The sequence below is a fragment of the Lactuca saligna genome, chromosome 1, assembly GCF_052625555.1.
Source record: "Lactuca saligna cultivar CGN05327 chromosome 1, ASM5262555v1, whole genome shotgun sequence".
NCBI classification, from domain to species: Eukaryota; Viridiplantae; Streptophyta; class Magnoliopsida; order Asterales; family Asteraceae; genus Lactuca; species Lactuca saligna.
In genome coordinates this window covers 40,439,156-40,459,244 of record NC_136417.1, presented here as the reverse complement: position 1 = coordinate 40,459,244, position 20,089 = coordinate 40,439,156, and the positions used below count along the sequence as shown (strand labels likewise).

Genomic DNA, 20,089 nt, shown 5'->3' with positions numbered 1-20,089 from the left:
ATGATTGAGATATTTGATGAGCGTTATGTTGCTATTACCGAGGCTGTTGCTGCTACTGCCACCGCAGCTGTCGCAGCTGCCAGGTCATAGGGAGGTGATTCATTATTGTTTCGGGAGTTCAACAACACAAAGCCACCAAACTTTAATGGGACTCGGGATCTGATTGATGCGATGAGATAGATCTATAATATCAAGGGGTGTTTTTACACATTTTCATGTCTTGATCATTTGAGGGTTCGGTTTGCGCTGAACCAGCTTCGCGCGGGGGAGAAGGACTCGTGGAAGTTTGTAACTACCAATTTTACTCTTGTAGATCATGCTGCAATGACATGGGAGATGTTCACCCAGTTATTATGAGATGAGTATGTTCCCCCTGTGGAAAGGGAACGTTTGGCCCAGGAGTTTCTATCTCTCAAGCAGAAGACAGAGTTACTGACTGAGGCTACACGGATGTTCCATGAGAGGGCGTTATTCTGCCATGAGCATGTGTCTACTGATCAAGCACGTGTGAGTCGTTATCTGAGCATACTGAGGAGGGGATATATGGGATTTTGTGGCGAACTAATCATACCAAACATTGGCTGAGCTTCAGACCAATGTCAGGCATAGTGAGATTGACCTAGAGTTACAGATGAGAGAGGAGGAGGAGTCCCAGGGGAGGGATAGGAGACCAACATAGTCGCAGTCAGCCACGAAGCGAGCTAAGCCCACTGATACGAGGACCGGGGGCCAGAAGGTCCGCACTTGTGGTAATTGCAACAAGAGTCAATAGGGATCGTGTTAAGAGGGGATTTGCTACAAATGTGGCAAAGAGGGGCATATGGCAAAGGATTGTCCCAAGGGGTTTGCATTATGTTTTCATTGCAACCAGACCGTCCATCGGAATTCCAAGTGCCCCAGCTTCTTCAGGGATCAGCACAGGGATATGCATCTGCTGCTATACGAGCTACTAAGAGTCGGCCAGCGAAGGTTGAGACACCAAGGGTTCGTGGGAGAGCCTTTCAACTGACAGCAGAGGAGGTCCGCGTTGCACCTAACATCGTGCCCGGTACGTATACTTTATTATATTCTTTTGAGATATGTTGTGACTATACGAGACCCTAGTGGGGGATTGCTTACAATGTATGTCAAGGGTATCAGATCTAGATCGGCTTTGTGTTCTGCTGCCAGAGTGAGACATAATATAAAGCAGGGATGTATGGGGTTTTTGGCGTTTGTGATGGATACGTAGGTTGCCATATGTCACACTCCAAAACCAAGAACGGTGGAAACGTTTAGGGGTGGAGGACGTCATGTACAGTATCACAACAATGCAAAGTAGTAAACAAGCAACAACATCATCAATTGCATTAAAAGTAAATATTTAATACATGTGTGCTCTTTAAATGTAATAAGATACCAAAATATGAAATCAAAGTAAAAGACGAGTCTTGTTTGTGCTCCGTCTTCTCAAAACCTGGCCATCGTACCTGTCTACTGGTGACCTGAGAATACAAGTTATTTTGAAAGCAAGTATCAGCATAAAGCTAGTGAATTCATAAGTATTTAAGTGTCATTTCCTTGTTTTGGAAAACTATTATGAATGTTATGCAAATCTTTGAATAAAACATTTGATATAAGTATGAAACCCTAAAAAATCCCATATTTCCTATTAGTTATAAGAGTAGTCTTCTACCAATACCCAAATGTTTTGAAAGTAGTGTTCTACTAAAACCTGTATGTTTTGATAATAGTCTTCTACCAAGACATGTATGCTTGCTGTAATAAACATGGTTTTCCCCTTTATGACTACTATTAACAATATATATTCTACCTCCTCGTTTATGTGAATGTAACACAAAATAAAAGAAATTCGGAAATATAACCATAAAAGTATTATCCTTTTGCATTAGGATAAACACGACATCGCGACTGCCGAAATGAATAACCTTGAACATTCGTAGATTGTTCATTTTCCTCTGTAGCTAGCAACAGGTTTAAGGAATGGTTAGTCTCGTAAAGGTACTCCAAATATAAGTATTAACCGTAGGCATCCGTAGATGTTCATTACCTCTGTTGCTGATAGGTGGGTTCCGGAATGGTTAGTCCTGTCTAGTTATCCTTTTGTACTAGGATAGGCAGAACAATTTACAAATAATGTAGTAGTAACTCATCATAGTGAATCTAGGTACAAGTGTCCATGTAAGTGTATACAAATAAATGTATATATGTAAATGTATTAATGTAAGTGTATCGATGTAGACGTATTCATGTAACATGTAATGTATAGTATAGACTCATGAATGAACTGACTCTGGTGTAATTCCTTGTAATAGGAATAATGTTTTGTATCTCCTAACTATCCCTATAATAGTTAACTGGAAGGTAATTGATTGTCCAAGAAGGTTTATACACCCTTGCTACACAAGAGTGTGGGAAACCGAATGAAGGATGAAGGCTATCATACCAATACATATAAAAGAGCATAAGTGTATAGATATAGTTTTGTTCAAGAAGATAAAAAATGGTTTTTTAAGACATTTAAGAGTTTTGAACAATAATTAACAATGACTTGATGTCATTTTAATTAACATTTCAAAAGTAATACATTTGATAACAAAGTATTTTTAAGATAGAAAACCATTTCATACATCACATTTTGAAGCATGTGAATCAGTTGGATGAAAACACAGTTATAAATCGCATGTGATTGATTCTATAGCATGTTGTTTTCTACTTGTATTCCCCACCCCCCATTAAAGCATTTAAAATCATTTAAAACATTGATTAAGGGGTATGAACTCACTTGTAGATGGTGGTTTGATTGAACTGAACGGTGTAGGATTGCTAAGTGTCAAGTGAAAACTTGTACACACCCAAAGATCCTAGTTAACATATAATCACACATATATGCACCCAATTAGTCTAAACATACTAATTGAAAATTTTAAGACATCCTAGAACATGATAAACACTTTATATAAGTGTTATAAGCCCTAAGGATTGCATCTAAGTTGTTGTAGGACAAGGCTAGTGGGTTTAGGGTTCCAAAGGACCCAATTCTTGAGTTTACTCTCCAATACCATAACAACAAGGAGTTTATGGTCGTAAACCCTTGAGTTTACGTCCGTAAGCTCCTAAGCCTTAGTTTATTTGGTGTTTTGAAGTATTACATGTCCTTTAGAAGTATTGCTACTTGATGGTTTAGTCCTTGGAAGATATTAAGGCACCTTTCAACTCCTTTGAGGAGTTCACGGCTCTGGGACCAATCCCCTTAGAGATTACGGCCGTAATATCTCATGGGTATGGTATTTTTGGTGATTTCAAGTCCCTAACTTAACTAGGAATGCATCTAGGCTAGTGTCCAAGGCTTATGGATAGTTTAAAGCACCCTTTGGCCTTTTGTTTCGAGTTCACGGTCCAAGAACTTCTTGGGCCGTGAACACCTTACTCTTGGTGTTCTTGGGGTGTTTTCTAGTCCTACATACTGTAACATACACATTCTAAAATTGTGTGTTGTTATTATTAAAAATGAATAAAATTGAGTGTTGAGTTCTAACAAATGGTTTTTACTAGAAATGAAGTAAAACTATGTTTAGAATCAATCAGAAAATATTGGAAGTCTTATGAGATTCCAATTAAAAGTCAAATAGTGAAATTTAGCGAAAATATAAAATTTTAAATAAGTAGAATTTTATTATTTGATGTTGTAGAGAATCTCGTTAGAAACTTGTAGGCAAAAATCTCGTCGAAATCCGAGTTATAACAAAGAAGTTATGACCAACCGAAGATCCGCGACAAAACCGGCACGGCGCCGAATGACGTAAAAAGTGAGTTTTTGATAAAATATTTTTTACCCTTAGTAATCTAAATGAAAGTCTTAGTATTCGTTAAACCGAGAAATTCGATAAAAAGAACGCCAAAATCTGACTTCGTATGAGGAAGTTATGATTTTTCGAAATTTCAACTTAGGAGTAGACAGCTAAAACCTCAAATTTTAGATCGAGCGATATATGACCGATACATCCTAAATGAGAATCGAAGGTCTCATCATTTGTAGTACAACGGTAAAAAGTCTGACAAAAACGGATGTCGGATGAAGAAGTTATGAATTTTTAACGGATATTTTAGTCCCGGTATGTTAAAAAAATAATAATATTAAAAATAAAGTCAAAATTAGCCGACAAAGTCTAAATGAAAGTTGTAGAGCGTAATTTTAGCTACCCGTGCATATAAAGAACGTCAAAAACGGAGCTCGTATGCAAAAGTTATGGATTTTAGAATTTCAGGGCTCAAAATCTGAGATTTTCGCATGACCAGTAACTACCACAAAGCAGCCACGTCACCGGAGTCGTGGCCTCGCCTTGCAGTACCACTTGCCCCTATGCGTGTCCGAAACCTGTGAAGCCACTGGAGACCTTCGTTGCTGCCACGTCCCTCGCGTGAAGTAGCTGCGTCACCGGAGTCGTGGCGCGTCCGAGGAGCGACGCGTGCCGCACACCTGTCCGAGTCTCGCAGCTGAAGCGTGTCACCCTACGAGCCTCGCACCTAGCCACCGAACCTCGCTCCGGCTGCTGCGTGGTATTCACTACTGCTGCCACCTGCCTCTCCGGATCCGAACCTTGCCGCTATAAATAGGAGGGTGCGAACCCTCCCAGCTAAAATTTGAATTTTGCCATTTTTCACCCCTAAATCCGTATTTCCACTATTTTGATTTTTCCCAAAGCCCCGATATCAATTTTAGCACCCGAAACAACCCCCGAGACCCCCGAGTAGCCCGAAAATTTTATCTTTTCGGTTTTGAAGCCCTACCTTTGTAGAGCCCGGTTTTCAACATAGAAAGTCATATTTAAAGCCGAAATGCTGTCGAAATTACTATTTTAACCCCCGGTTAACTTAAGGTGAGTTCAATATATAGGAAAAATTGTATGTTATGTGTTATATGTGCTATGTGCTTCTCAGTGTTATTATTCTGAGTTATTCTCCCGTGTTATTTTATTCACTATGTTTATAGCAAATATAATACCTTTGACCATGTGATCAGTGAAAGGAATTAGATTCACATTGGTACTGGTACGTAGCCTCTGGCCATGTAGAACATGTCTTCGTAAGAGAATGACTTCTATTCTATGGCATTGGTAGAAAGTTAGATAGGAATGGTATGTAGCCTCGGACCATGTAGAGCATGACTCCGTAAGGGAATTGAACTCTATTCTATGGTATTAGCAAATGGTTAAACATGGCGTGAAAACTTGAAATCTACCGAAATGGTTAAACAGGGCGTGAAAACATGAAACCTACCGAAATGCTAAACAGGGCGTGAAAACCTGAAATCTATCATATTGATAATCAGAAATTATATGTCTTCTGTGCCATTTGGGCCAAAGCTTTATTGATGCATATCAAGTATTGAAATCGTTATGTCTCATTGAAAAGTATATCTTTGAATAAAGTCTTTGATTGATATGAACGCTTGTCACATGATTTCACATATGTCTTGTTGTTCCTCTTTACTTTTGCCACATTGAAGTATATATAAGGCATAAGATTATATTGTATCTATTTGTTGAATTCACTAAGCGTTATCGCTTATTCCTCTCAATATTTAACAATTGCAGGTGATGAGTATCCAATATAGTTTTATACTGCAGAAAGATTTAGAATAGTTATTACCATTTCTCTGTATTTTAATATTCATGTATGTATATGAATAGTAGATTCCTGGGAAGACATGAAATGTAATAAAACTTAGTCGGTTTGTATCCAATCCTTTGTAATCATTTTATCAATATAAAATATTGTTTTATAAATATGCATATAGCATGTTTTGAGGAAGTAACTTAAGAATAATGTTGTGAAGTATGAAAGTTTGGGTCTTTCAGAAATACGAAAGTTGGGGACTTTCAATCATGGTATCAAAGCAATGGTTTAAGTGAACTAAATATCACGGATTGGTATTTAGACTTAAACTGTTGGAAGCTCAATATATGAGCTGATTCATAATAAGTATATGGATACAAACCATATGAAATATTTAAGTGGGGGATTGGGTAGTGATAAACCCTAGTATTCTAAGATATTAAGTTACTTCAGAATTTTAAGAAAATTAGTTTAAGTAAACTAGAAATTTTAAGAATTTCTAAACTTAAACAAGAATTATTAAGTAAAGATGATACGATATATTTTAGGTTGAATACCTAATGGAGGCAAGCACTAGAATATTAAAGAGGAGATATGTCTTATATTCTATTATGTGCTAAATGATAAATGAATATAGAGAAGAGATATGCCTTATATTCTATTATGTAAGAAAGCTTAAGGTCTGTTGCCGACCATGGTTTAGAAAATTTTAAGAATTTTCATAATAGAATTTTTCAGAGTGATAAAGAGACTTATGATAGTTGACATCGATAAGTTTATAAATAAACGATCGCGAGATATCGTAAAATAATAAATATGAATTGTTATCATAATAAGTGTATAAATACCAATAGAGTGGTAATATACATTTAAAGTATGTTTGATATATAATAACTGTTGGAATAGTGTTTAAGGCTGCAACTATATTAAGCAAGTATTTGACCCGATTGAGCATGGTCCTTTTGGGTTGCCTTCACCATACCAACTTGATAGGATGATTTACAATGAGAGTTGAAATATTATAAGGAATAATATTATTATTTGATTAATATAAGTCATAAATTAATTAGGAATTAATTTGGTGGCTTAAAGAGATTAATTAAATAGAAGGACTTAAACTGTCAAATGTGTGATAGTTATACTTTAGGTTGTAATCCCTTATGGATAATATGGTGGACGATTTTAGGGATTAGGATAATCCTAAAATCCGTCCAAAGGGTTATCATAAAGGGATTAGGATTGCTTTGGGCTTAAGTTATCCAATTAGGGTTTAAGGGTGAAACCCTAGGAGCCTTACAAGTATAAATAGACCCTTGGGTCATGGAAATCGGCACCTCTTGTTCCTAGTGAAACCCTGGCAGATTTCTAAGTCTCTTCTCTCTCTCTCTCTCTCAAATCATCCTCTTGCTAGTTGGTGTTTGTAAGCCTTTAGAGGAGTGACAATTATGATTCTCTAAAGCTCCAAGAACAAAAAGATCAAACAAGTGATTCAAGGTAAACTTATAACTATGATTTATCTTAATTATTATGCTAGAATAACCATTATAAGTCTTGGATTCATGCATGTTCAATTAGAGAAACCTAGATCCAAGCATTAGGGTTTTGTATGTGCACATAGGAATGTTCATATGGCTAAAACCCGTCAGTGGCATCAGAGCCTAGATTGGTTTCTATTGAATTGATGCATTGGTTACTTGTTTGATTCTTGCAAAATTCGATTTTTGTGTTCCTGCCTAATGAACTCGGCGAGTTCCATAGTGGACTCGGCGAGTCCATTGTGGTACTCGGCGAGTTCGAGCGTCAGAAATAGCTAATTTCGGGATTTCTTGTTGTTTATCCTTTTGAAACTTACCTTAATCATATTAGGTCAATATAAATCCGATTTTTTGATATATTTGAGTATATCCTTGACCTATTTGAAGATATTTATCAATTAATTAAATATTAGTTTCCTTATGTGATAATTGACTAATTATTTTAATTAAATTGGTAAATTGTTTTGCAAGAGATAATTAAATAAATCAAATATGGATAATTATGTGATTAAATGTTAATTGAGATTATTTGTTATTTGATCCTTTATGTTTTGAAAAGTTTAAAACCTACCCTCAAGTTTTGAAATTTATGTTTTGTGATTAAAAGTTTAATTTGGACAATTTAAATTTTAAACCCTAGAATTTTACAAGTTTAAAATTCAACCCTATACTAATATAATATTACAAGATTAATATATATATATATATATATATATATATATATATATAAAATTAAAATGTTAGTCTTACCGTTAGTAGGCCTCATTCACGAAGCCGGTCTATAAGGTGGGTATAAGGTTGCTGCCTATAAAATGGCGCTTAATGGGTGTACACTTACGCCCACCGCTTGCTTGATCGGTGAAGGGTCGTTAGCCGAACGGGTAGGATAAGGCAACCTCATCTCCTCATTAAAAGTATAATATGAAATACAAAGTAACTACATGTTTTTCAAAATTCTCAATCCTAGTTACTTTCGGAAAAGTGAATTGATGCAATCCCATGAAATTACACTTTGCACCCTTGCTAAGAAGTTAGTGGAGCGTGTGTGGTTTACCGGCACACTAATTGGTTCTAAGCAAAGGTGGCAAAGGGTGATTCATTGTTTATCATTGTTCGATGGAGCGTGTGTGGTTTACCGGCACATCGAACAGGTGATCGTAACAATGAAGGCACCATGTGAATTTGCATGGTAATTCACACCCACTTTGTGATCCTCGGTATCCCAGTCACAAACGAGAGGGGCATATCGAGATTTAAACATGCCATTGAAAAGTTCAATGAATCTCATCTAAATCTAGGAATTCTCATTACACTAAGAGTCAAAGTTATGTTTTTGTGGTGGAGAATTAGTGAATCGTCATTCACTTACCTTCAAATTGTTTACATGTTAGATTACGGCATCCCTTTTCTAATATGTAAATATTGTTGTTGGATCCTAGCCCTAATTTTTCTTGGGTGATAATTAGGAATCCAAATTCTAATCTATCTTTTTCCTTTCTATTTGTAGATGTCAAACGCAAAAAACGTTGCTGCAAGCTCATTCACATTGATGAGCCTTTGCCAAAAGGTAACTTTTGATGGAACGAACTTTAGCGAATGGATAAGATACATTCGCACGATTGCTCGCTACGAGGAAAAGGAGTATGTCCTCGATGAGAAGCTCGAGAAGATCAATCCTGAAATCGCTACTCCGGCTGAAATGGCTACTTTTGAAACTCATGAGCGTGATGCAACGTAGGTACATTGCATCATGATAGCCACCATGAATGCCGAATTCCAAAAGTCCTACGAGGACATGTATCCGTACAAAATGCACCAAGACTTGTTGGAGAGATACCATCAAAACGCGAGACATGAGCGTTACGAGATTTTCACTAACATGATTTCCGCCCAAATGGGTCATGGAGAATCTCTTACCGTGAACCTACAAAAGATGCAAAGGTATGTCGATCGAATTCGCAAGTTAAATGTTGACTTTGGGGAAGACTTGGCGATCGACATGGTGCTTCACCCTTTGCCGCCGTGTTACAATCAATTTAGGATGACCTTCCACATGAATAAGGAAGAGGTCACCCTAAGCAAGCTCCAAGGTCTCCTTAGGGTTGCTGAGAGCAATCTCAAGGACAAGTCCGTTGCACCTACTCCCAATCCACCCGCTGCTCCTGTTGTGGCCATTGGCCAAGGAAGAGGCAAGAAGAGGAAGGCTCTGTCTAAGAGCTACCACAAGGGAAAGTCGCGAGATGGTTCCTCCTCTAGTGGGACAAAAGTTGATCCCACCAAGCCTACTTCTAACCCAAAGGAGGCAGAGTGCCACCATTGCCACAAAATAGGGCATTGGAAGAGAAGCTGCCCAGAGTACCTGCAAGCCATCAAGGAAGGAAAGATCAAGCCATCTTTCGCAGGTATATACACAATTAAATCTAATGATTCATCTCATGCTATTTCTTGGGTCCTCGATACCGGTTGTGGTTACCGCATTTGTTCTGAATTGCAGGGACTACGAAGAAATAGGGATGTGGAGCATGGAAGAATAAATCTAATCATGGGGAACAGAAGATCGCCGCCTATGACCAAGATTGGAGTGTATTCTCTAGTGCTTAGGAATGGTTTGTCTTTAGATTTGAACAATTGTTGCTATTCGCCAGAAATAGAAAGAAACATCATTTCATTTCATGGTTTGTTTAGAAAAGGATTTAGATTTTCTTTTAATAATGAGAATGGTTCTATTTGTGCTTATCTAAATGGTGTCTTATACTTTGAAGCAATACCATGTAATGGAATTTATGAAACTGTTATGATTGTAGATAACTTAGGAAATGATGTTTTATGCATGGATTCTTCCAATAGTATGGATAAAGCATCCTTGTGGTATTGTCGTCTTGGACATGTCAACAACAAGCGTATAGCCCAACTCCAAAAGGATGGAGTCTTGGAGTCATTCGACCTTAGGGAAGATGACACGTGTGAATCTTGTTTACTTGGAAAGATGACTAAGTCACCCTTCACTAGTACACGTGAAAGGGGTGAGGGTTTATTGGACCTAATACATACCGATGTATGTGGACCGTTTAGATCAACCACAAAGGATGGAAACCGCTTCTATGTGACTTTTACCGATGATTATAGTAGATATGGGTATATCTATTTAATCAAGAAAAAGTCAGAAACATTTGAAAAGTTCAAAGAGTTCAAGAATGAAGTGGAGAATCAATTGGGCAGGAAATCAAGATGCTTCGATCCGATCGAGGAGGAGAGTACCTAAGTCTTGAATTCCACGACTATCTAAAAGAGTGTGGAATAGTTTCACAATTGGCACCACCTAGGACACCACAATTGAATGGTGTGGCAGAAAGGCGTAATCGAACCTTGTTGGACATGGTCTGCTCTATGATGAGTCGTGCTTTGCTATCTATCTCATTCTGGGGGTATGCCTTAGAGACTGCCGCCCATATCCTTAACCGAGTCCCTACTAAGAAGGTTACCAAAACACCTCATGAGATGTGGATAGGGAAAGCTCCCTCGTTAGCACATATCAAGGTTTGGGGTTGCGAGGCTTTCTTAAGACGAGACACTCACGACAAACTCGAACCTCGTAGTGAGCGATGTATTTTCATCGGATACCCGCAGAAATCCTTTGGATATCTCTTCTATAGACCAAAGGACAATGTTGTCTTTGTTGCAAGGAGAGGAGTTTTCCAAGAGCGAGAACTCATAAGCCAAGGAGACAGTAGGATGCAAATCGAGCTTGAAGAGATTCAAGAGTCGATAAATGAAGGAACCTCTACCGCTGGCCCTCAACCCGAGGAGGAACCTCCGGTTGAACCAATTGACGAGTCCTTACCTCTTAGACGTTCCGAAAGAGTTAGAGTTCAACTCCATTTATATGGTTTTCATATTACTACCGAAGGGGACACGTATATTAGTGACAGTACACTAATAAATCTAGATGAACCTAATAGCTATAAGGAAGCCATGGCAGATGGAGTCTGCGAAGTTGAAAGAGGCAATGGACAGCGAGATCTAGTCCATGAATGACAACCAAGTTTGGAATTTGGTTGATTATGTGCCCGGTCGTAAGACCGTAGGGTGCAAATGGATCTTCAAGAAGAAGATCGGCGTGGATGGAAATGTACACACATATAAGGCACGATTGGTTGCGAAGGGTTTTACTCAAACTCCCGGAGTTGACTATGATGAAACCTTCTCGCCAGTTGCAAAGATAAAATGTATTAGAGTGATGCTAGCAATTTCCGCATTTCATGATTATGAAATTTGGCAAATGGATGTCAAAACCGCTTTCCTTAATGGGAAGTTGGTTGAGGATGTTTACATGGCTCGGCCAGAGGGTTTTGTCGATTTGAAGCATCCAAATAGAGTGTGTAAACTTGAGAAGTCCATTTATGGACTTAAGCAAGCGTCTCGTAGATGGAATCTTTGCTTCAATGAGAAAGTTAAAGAGTTTAGATTTGTACGAAGTGAAGATGAATCATGTGTATATGTCAAAGCCAGTGGGAGTATAGTTAGATTTCACGTTTTGTATGTCGATGACATATTGCTCATTGGAAACGACGTCCCGACACTGCAGGAGATTAAGTCCTGGCTCGGGAAGTGCTTCGCTATGAAGGACCTCGGAGAGGCTTCCTATATTCTGGGAATAAGTATAGTGAGAGAACGAAGTAAGAGACTAATAGGTCTTAGTCAGAACACTTACTTAGATAAGGTACTAAAACGTTTTAGTATGGAAAAATCGAAGAAGGGAGAATTACCGATACAATATAATGCCAAGTTGAGTAAGACTCAAAGTCCGATTACCAAAGCCGAAATAGCATAAATGAGCCGAGTACCATACGCTTCCGCAATTTGCTTAATCATGTATGCCATGACTTGTAATCGCCCTGATGTAGTCTTTGCTTTGAGCATGGTTAGTAGATATCAAGGGAATCCTGGCAGAGCCCATTGGATTATGGTGAAAAATATCCTTAAGTACCTTCGAAGGACCAAGGAATGGTTTTTAGTCCTCGGAGGGAGTGATGACTTGAAGTTGCGAGGGTATAGTGACGCCAACTTTCAGACCGATAGGGACAACTACCGTTCGCAGTCGGGCTGGTCTTTACTCTGAATGGAGGAGCAGTAACTTGGAAAAGTTCCAAACAAGAAACCGTAGCTGATTCAACGTGCGAATCAGAGTACATTGTAGCGAGCGAAGCGTCGAAAGAGGCAAGATGGTTAAAGAACTTCATTGGTGATCTTGGGGTTGTACCTACCATAAAGGAACCCATGGAGATTTTCTGTAATAATGAAGGAGCGGTTGCCTTGACCAAGGAACCAAGAGATCATGGTAGATCTCGACATATCGACAGAAAATATCATTTTATAAGACACCGTGTAGAAGAAGGACAACTCGTGGTGAAGAGGATATCATCAGAAGATAACCCAGCAGATCCGCTTACGAAGGGACTGAGCAGGGTTAAGCACTTGCAGCATGCTATGAGCATTGGGCTGAAGGATGATATTAGTATAGATTAGATAGTTTTAGAAACGTATAATAGATAAATGTAATTAACATTTGATGATTAAATAAAAGAGTATTATTTATAAGTAAAGTTACTATCCTATGTTAATCATTTAACTATTGTTTCACTTTGCATGTTTTGACTTCCAGAATAATTGAGTTTATTAAGAATAATCGAATTATTCAAATGTCCACAATCGTTCATATGTTGGAAGTAGGTATGAATGAAGATTGTCATGAATTGGTGTGTAGATTGTCTAAACGGTATTAGACATAACAAAAGTTTTCTGCAACGTTCATGAGTGCTTATGAACTTGTTTTGAGCATTGGAACAAACCCGCGCTTGCTGGAATCACCTTATGGAATGTGATAAAAGGGTGATCTTTTTCGTAATTCATATGCAATGGTAGAAAACCCAGATTTATCTAAGATGTCAAACATATAAGTCATGCCACACAAAAATTCGTAATTCATATGCAATGGTAAAAAACCCAGATTTATCTTTTTCTTCTAAAACTCATTTTAACATCAACAAAACATAGTTCTACACATATTTGAACCGAAAAGAGTATAGCTAATGGAGATGAGTTTTAGTTAGTGCTAGTGAGTATGCAACAAAGGAGGGCGTTACGAAATCGTGGATGATAAACCCGAATAGATGATACTAACAATAAACAGAAAAATGCAAAAATGAAAAACTTTCACTTTTGAAGCAAACCAAACTTTGTTTGTTCTGATATAAATCTTGACATACACTAAAAGATGTAAAACAAAGTAAATACACATCTAAAAATTACAAACACATACAAAATTTTATTTCACTTACATTTCTATAACCTACATAGATCTACAAAATAAATACAATCACAAATCTCACAAAATCTATACAGATATGCCTTAAATCTGATGAAAGTTGAAGCGGGATGTGGTAACTACAGCAACACATATATGTGAAAGTTTAAACCGCGAGCGAGGATCAGTGTTGGATGTTGTGTTTTTCATATCAACGTTACTGATAACATCATAAGCAGCAGAAGAAGGAGAGAGGAGCGTTGATGTATTGAAGGAGGTAGAAGAGGCGGTCGGAGGTGGTGATGACTGATGAAGGTTCATGGAGTTGTTTCTGCCAGCAGTTGTTTTCGTATCATTGTTTTAGAGTCATAACAATCATCTCTGATTGGTTCAATTTTGTTCACTTGGATCACCAGCTATTTAATATAAACCATCAGATTAAAATCCAACGGCCAAAAATCTATCTCCTTGTATTTTAAGACTTTTGTCTTAAAATTTGTGGTCCCTGTCAAGATGTATGTATTATATATATATATATATATATATATATATATATATATATATATATATATATATATATTAAGCTGATCATTGAGGACGAACGTAGCTCAGGATCGTGTAAAACGTCTGTGCAATGGTTAAAAGAAGAAGAACAAGAGCAGCTACGGCAGATATAAACGACCATGGCGTTTTAAAATACGTATATCGGAAACTTGCCAATTGTACGTGCCACCCACTATGGTAATGCCGATTCACATCATCAAATAATCTCGCCATGTAACACTCATCAATATCAAAAGAAATATCCTTCCCCATATTGTTAAAAAAAGTCGCAACTTCAGCATCTGTCCCCAAATAATTCTCGATAATATTCCAATCGCATAAGTACCCCACATCTCTAGACGTGTTTATTAAACAGTCAAGCAACGTAACGTATGTAGTAAAGTGTTTAGAGCATCCACTATGACACTGTTCAAATGCCACCGTGTTTAACAAAAACGCACTCATGAAATCATCAATCGATATCGATGGCATGTGGATTACGCCATGTTTGAAGTTAACAATAAGGAAACTGTCCGCCTCCCATGGTTTTAATTTGATCCCTGCACGTCGAAGCTTTGAGATGCTGTGGATTACATGCGGTGGCGGACGGTTGTCAGGTTTTGTCCGGCGTTTGACTTCTGGTGGAAGGAAAGTTGACCGAAGAAGATCGAGCAAGTGTTTGGCGTTGATGTTTGAATACTTCTCGAGAACGTTTTCGGGTCTTTGTGTAGCTAAATTGAAAAAGCTCAAAGCTAAAGTATTTAGCGTCGTGCTTTCTTCTGACGTCTTTGTCAGGTCGAATAAACATTCAAGAACACAAAACGGGATCTGATTCTCGAGCCGAATAAGATCCCGTAAGAAAAACGAAACGATCCACGACATGGTTATAAGTGGATCTTGTTCATCAAACTTTACAATTCCTCCAAACTTTCTAAACAGTTCGATGATAAAGCAACCATCGAGCACCATCATCTCGATGAACTCATCGGCGTTATAATTAATGGTCTCGGAGTAACACTCCCGGATTTTGACTTCAAGCTTTTGAACGGCTTTCAAGAAGTCTTCCAAGACTATCCCTTGGGTTTGAGTTCGGTCTAGTAAGTGGCGGAGGAAGCGCCACTTATGCTCCTCGATCATCTGGAGGTGGGGTTTTCCATGGTGGAAGGGTCCGATGGAGATGATGTGGGGATGGTATGATTTACCATTGATGTCGATTAGGGTTTGTGGGACTTTGAAGATGGAGCAGGTGTTCCGGCCGGCGGCAACGCTCAGTAGTTTTGGTGTGTCGGAAAGTTTGTGTTTCATCGCCGTGAGTCGATCTCTGTTGATTTCCCAGATTGTGACGGCATGTTGTTCTGCACATGGTGGAGAATCGATGTTCATTTTCGCATTTTTGAAGCAAAGTTCATATGATTTATATATGAAGGTATGATAAGTCAAATAAGGAATTGAATGAAAGGTAGAGGGAAGCAGCACGCTACATGATCTGGTTTGGTGGCGTAGAAACAATTATTTTAGCCTAACTTATTTTTCAATGGCTAGTCTCATTTCTGTATATATATTTTTTTATTGTCGATAGCCATCGTTGTCCACGTCACAATACTAAGAAAATTCATAAATGATCTAGAGTAGGTATATAATTGAGTTACATTTAAATTTAAATGAATTTATATATTTTATCTATTTTAATATTAATAAAACAAAAGGATAAACATATCTTCGTATATTTATTTCTATAGGTTGACAATTATACCCTTAGAGAGAAATCCTAATCTTTGTTTAAAAATTACATGTCAAGCTTCCAAATTTATATATTAACAATTATGTCAAACTCATTTTGATGAATCCATATATATATATATATATATATATATATATATATATATATATATATATATATATATATATATATATATATATATATATATATATGCTACCTACTCAAAAAGTAAGTGACGCCACATCAACGTCACATCACCTTCACTACAAACACACTATCTCTTGGAAATGATCACTAATCTACATCATTTTTTCTTTTTCTTTTTTTATTTTTTTTTTCTATTAGAATAATTTAAAAAATAATTATTAAACAAAAATAAAAACGTAAATATTAATTAAAAACATTTTACATTAATTTAAAAAACATAAATTTAAAATCTATCGTTACTTAAAAAACATAATAAATTAAAATCTAAATTACAATATATATATATATATATATATATATATATATATATATATATATATATATATATATATATATATATAATATTACTCGTCGTCCTCCCCGTCATCGTCATAGCCACCGAGTTGCTAGAATTGTCTTTGCCATATATGCTCAGTCAAATCATAACGTAAATTGTGATGTGTTTCACTATTTTGTATTTCTAAAAGTCGTGTAAAGTATGTAGGGCTGTCGACTTGTATTATTGCAGGTGGGTTAAGAATATCTTCCGGATTATACATACAAATAGCTCTACCCTCTTTTTCAATTATCATGTTATGTAAAATAACACAAGCAGTTAACACCTTCGTCAATATCGCCCTATCCCATGACCGTGTTAGATGTTTGATAATGTGTCATTTTTGTTTGAGGACCCCAAACGTCTGTTCCACATCCTTCCTTGCCGATTCTTGTGCTAACTTGAACAATTTCCGTTTTTCATCGGTTAGAGATGAAAACGACTTGACAAACGTAGCGTACTCTGGATATATCCCATCACCAAGGTAATACCTGTAATTATATTGGTGTTCATTCACAACAAACGGCATGTTTGGTGCTTTACCGGGCAAAATATCATTAAATATCGGAGAGGCTCCAAGCACATTCAGATCGTTGTTTGACCCCGTCATACCAAAGAATGTATGCCAAATCCATAGGTCATGTGATGTAACGACCTCTAGTATAATACTCGGGACCCCCAGTGGCGGACCTTAGTGGTACCCCAGGGGTCCTGGGCCACTGCTCTGATGCCGGCACGTAGTGTAACAAAAAAAAATTAATGTTTTTTTAATGTTTTTTCTATTGGGTGCACCGGCTTAAAACACGAGTGACACTACTAATATATATTTATTTGGAAAAAAAATAGTGTCACCCCTATGAAAATATTCTGCGTCCGCCACTGGGGACGTCATGATCGCATCGTGTGAATTGACCTCGTCATGCATTGGGATAATTTGCCAACTGCCAATGTGTACAATCAATGTTGCCAAACATTACTAGTAAGCCATGTTTAGCTTCATGTGCGGCATACAATTGTTCGATATCATTTCTAGTTGGATGTCGCAAATATATGTCACCATAAAGCTCTATGACATACTCATAAAAAAGATAAGCACATTCTCGTCCAGTCCTCTCAAACATTTTCAAATACTCATCTGAAGCATCTACTGGTATGTCGTATGCCAATTGTCTAAGGGTTGCTGTGCATTTTTGTAAGGTACTAAAACCACGTTTACCTCTTGCATCCCCTCGTGATTGGAAAAACTCATAATTGTTTTCCAAATTAGTCTTCAAATTTTGATAGGTCATACAAACTATCAGGGGCAAAGTAATCACATACCAAAAGCTCGTGTGCCGCCATACGATCCCGAACTATCGAAATTATATGCCTCCTCTCAGTATTTGAACTTTCTCTTCTTTGTTGCACCCTATTACGTGCTACAGACAACAACGTGTGCAACACCAAGTCATCTTCATCAGAGCTATAATCATCGGATGAAGAAGAAGCAATCGAACCCGCAAAATTATTCATATCTATGTTTGAAAGTGTGTTTGACAGAGGGAATAGAAATATGTTTTTGATGTGAATGAAAATGTGTTTGTTTATATGTTATGTATGTATTTATATATGTGTATTAAGTTTTGTTTGAATTTTTTTTTACCTTGGTAACGGTCAGAAGAAAAGAAAGAAAAATGAACGGTGAAAAAATGGTCCACTAATCGCATCAGTCGTCTTCGTCCGTAGCCAGCCTCACGCCACAAGACACCTACTCCCCATTGGGGCGGTGTTCACGCGTGGGTAGAGGTGCCACGTAGGCACCACGTGTAGCCAAACCCAATCCATACCACAAAGCCTAAAGATTCAACTCATTCAAGACCTACAAAGCCCATTCATGATCGGTTACATATACTTGATTGATAGAATACTAGAAATAATCGGTTACATATACTTACTTGATCATCGTGATAATTTAAGCCAAAACCAAATTCAAAAAGCCAAAATCAAGCTGAATTTAGTCACAAGTTTTACCGAAAACTATTATTCACTATATGGGAATTTTAGTGTCAAGGAATTTTTAACAATAATGGTGTTTAAAAAAAATCTATTTTAATAAATGAAAGATTTTTTGCCACATGTCATAATCTCATTCAATTTGCCAAATATCTTTTTTTTGTTACAATAAATGTAGTAATAAATGAATATCAATTTCATTAATGGACTTACTTTCTAATTTCAAAATTTTCAAATTAAAGCTCATTAATATCTTTTTTTTATTTATTTAAATTATTTGTTTAAATTTAAAATATAAAAAAAACATTTTAATTTTAATAATTCATTATTTTTCTTATTTTCTTATAAATTTAAAGTTTTCAAATATTTAGACTTTTATATCTAACTTTTTTTTTAAATTAACTCATGTAATACATGGGTCTCACAACTAGTATTTACTAAATATATATATTTTTAAAATATTTACCAAATAAGGTGAATTTAAAATTTATAGAAATAAGATGCCCTAAATCCCGACCTCACGCATACATCCTGATTTCTCAGACGTCTCCATCTCCGGCTAAACACCATCTTCTCCCGCCACACCATTCACCAGCGCTTCCTCCACACACCGTTGACCACTAACATTTGGTGCTTCCTCCATGACCACTCATTTCCAACATTTTTTTATCTTCTATCATCTCCATCTAGATTTTAAGGTTCCATATTTTCTGATTTCATCTTTTTTAATTCTTATTTCAAGTTTTTGTAGATTTCAAGATTCCATCTTTCTGATTTCATCTCTTTCATCTTTCTTGTTTCCTGATTTCATCTTTCTGGTCTCAAGCTATGTATAGAAATAACAATATTTGCTTTAGATCTTACATAATTTGGAATGCAATAGTAGTAGGCGATTGCCAAAACATACATGCTTTTGGTTTCATCGTTTTCTTAGTGAAATCCCAATATGGAGAAAGCAATGAAGAAGTGCGTGTTATTCAGGTTGTAGATACACTCCCATGTGATTTACTTATTGTTAAAATATATTTTTACTAATGATAATTTACATTCAATTGATGGTAAAATTGGTACCGATAGGACATAATGCTTATTCTTGGTACCGGTAAAAGTGTTACTATGACTAGTTTGTGATTTTACTAATGTGTTTGGAGGCGAGGTTGGTTTGATCCAAATTAGTTTACATTCATTAGTACTTTTTTGGGAAATAAACTTATTAAGATAACTAACTTTTCGTTTTGTTCACACCTTGGTAACTATCTTTTTTTTTTGTACACATCTAGATAACGAACTTTTTGGAAGTGTTCACATATAACCATTATGATTGACTGTAGCAGGTTACATCCGGTCAAAATGATCATATGTGAACACTTTCAAAAAGTTTGTTACCTAGATGTGTACAAGAAAAATATAGTTACCCAAATGTGAATAAACCGAAAAGGTAAGTGTAAACTACACTAATGGTCCCTATGGTTTGGGTAATTTATGCATTTGGTCCATAACTTATTTTTTAATTCGGATGATACTTACTGTTTATTTTTGTTATGCATTTGGTCATTATCTTACCTCAAAAGACTATTGTGCCATTTTTAATTTATTTTTATTTAATCTTCTTATTTATGTATTTATTTTTTATATATTTAAAAAAATTAATAAACCCCACATATCTATATCTCCTCACCTTATACCTAAAACCACATTTGAGAAATTTAAGCTAGGTCCCACCGGTCACCATCTCATCTCGCATCCTCCTCAACTTCTATTTTCTTTCCATATTTAGTGACATCGGCATCTTCACCATCCCTTCTTTTTTTGGTCTTTCAACTCCGGCGAACCAACACCACAACCCTTATATT

The 20,089-nt window shown here is 36.7% G+C and overlaps 1 protein-coding gene across 1 annotated transcript; it reads right to left on the bottom strand.

Moving 5' to 3' along the window:
* Positions 1-13,360: 13,360 nt before the first annotated feature.
* Positions 13,361-15,511, bottom strand: LOC145033780 (transmembrane protein, putative (DUF247)). Its single transcript, XM_078982320.1, has one exon. It carries the CDS (start codon positions 15,382-15,384, stop codon positions 14,047-14,049), a length of 1,338 nt encoding a protein of 445 aa, XP_078838446.1. The 5' UTR covers positions 15,385-15,511; the 3' UTR covers positions 13,361-14,046.
* Between the last annotated feature and the right edge of the window lie 4,578 nt (positions 15,512-20,089).

Excerpts from the sequence above, each read along its gene's own strand:
- LOC145033780 (XM_078982320.1), bottom strand. The coding sequence starts at position 15,384 with ATGAACATCGATTCTCCACCATGTGCAGAACAACATGCCGTCACAATC.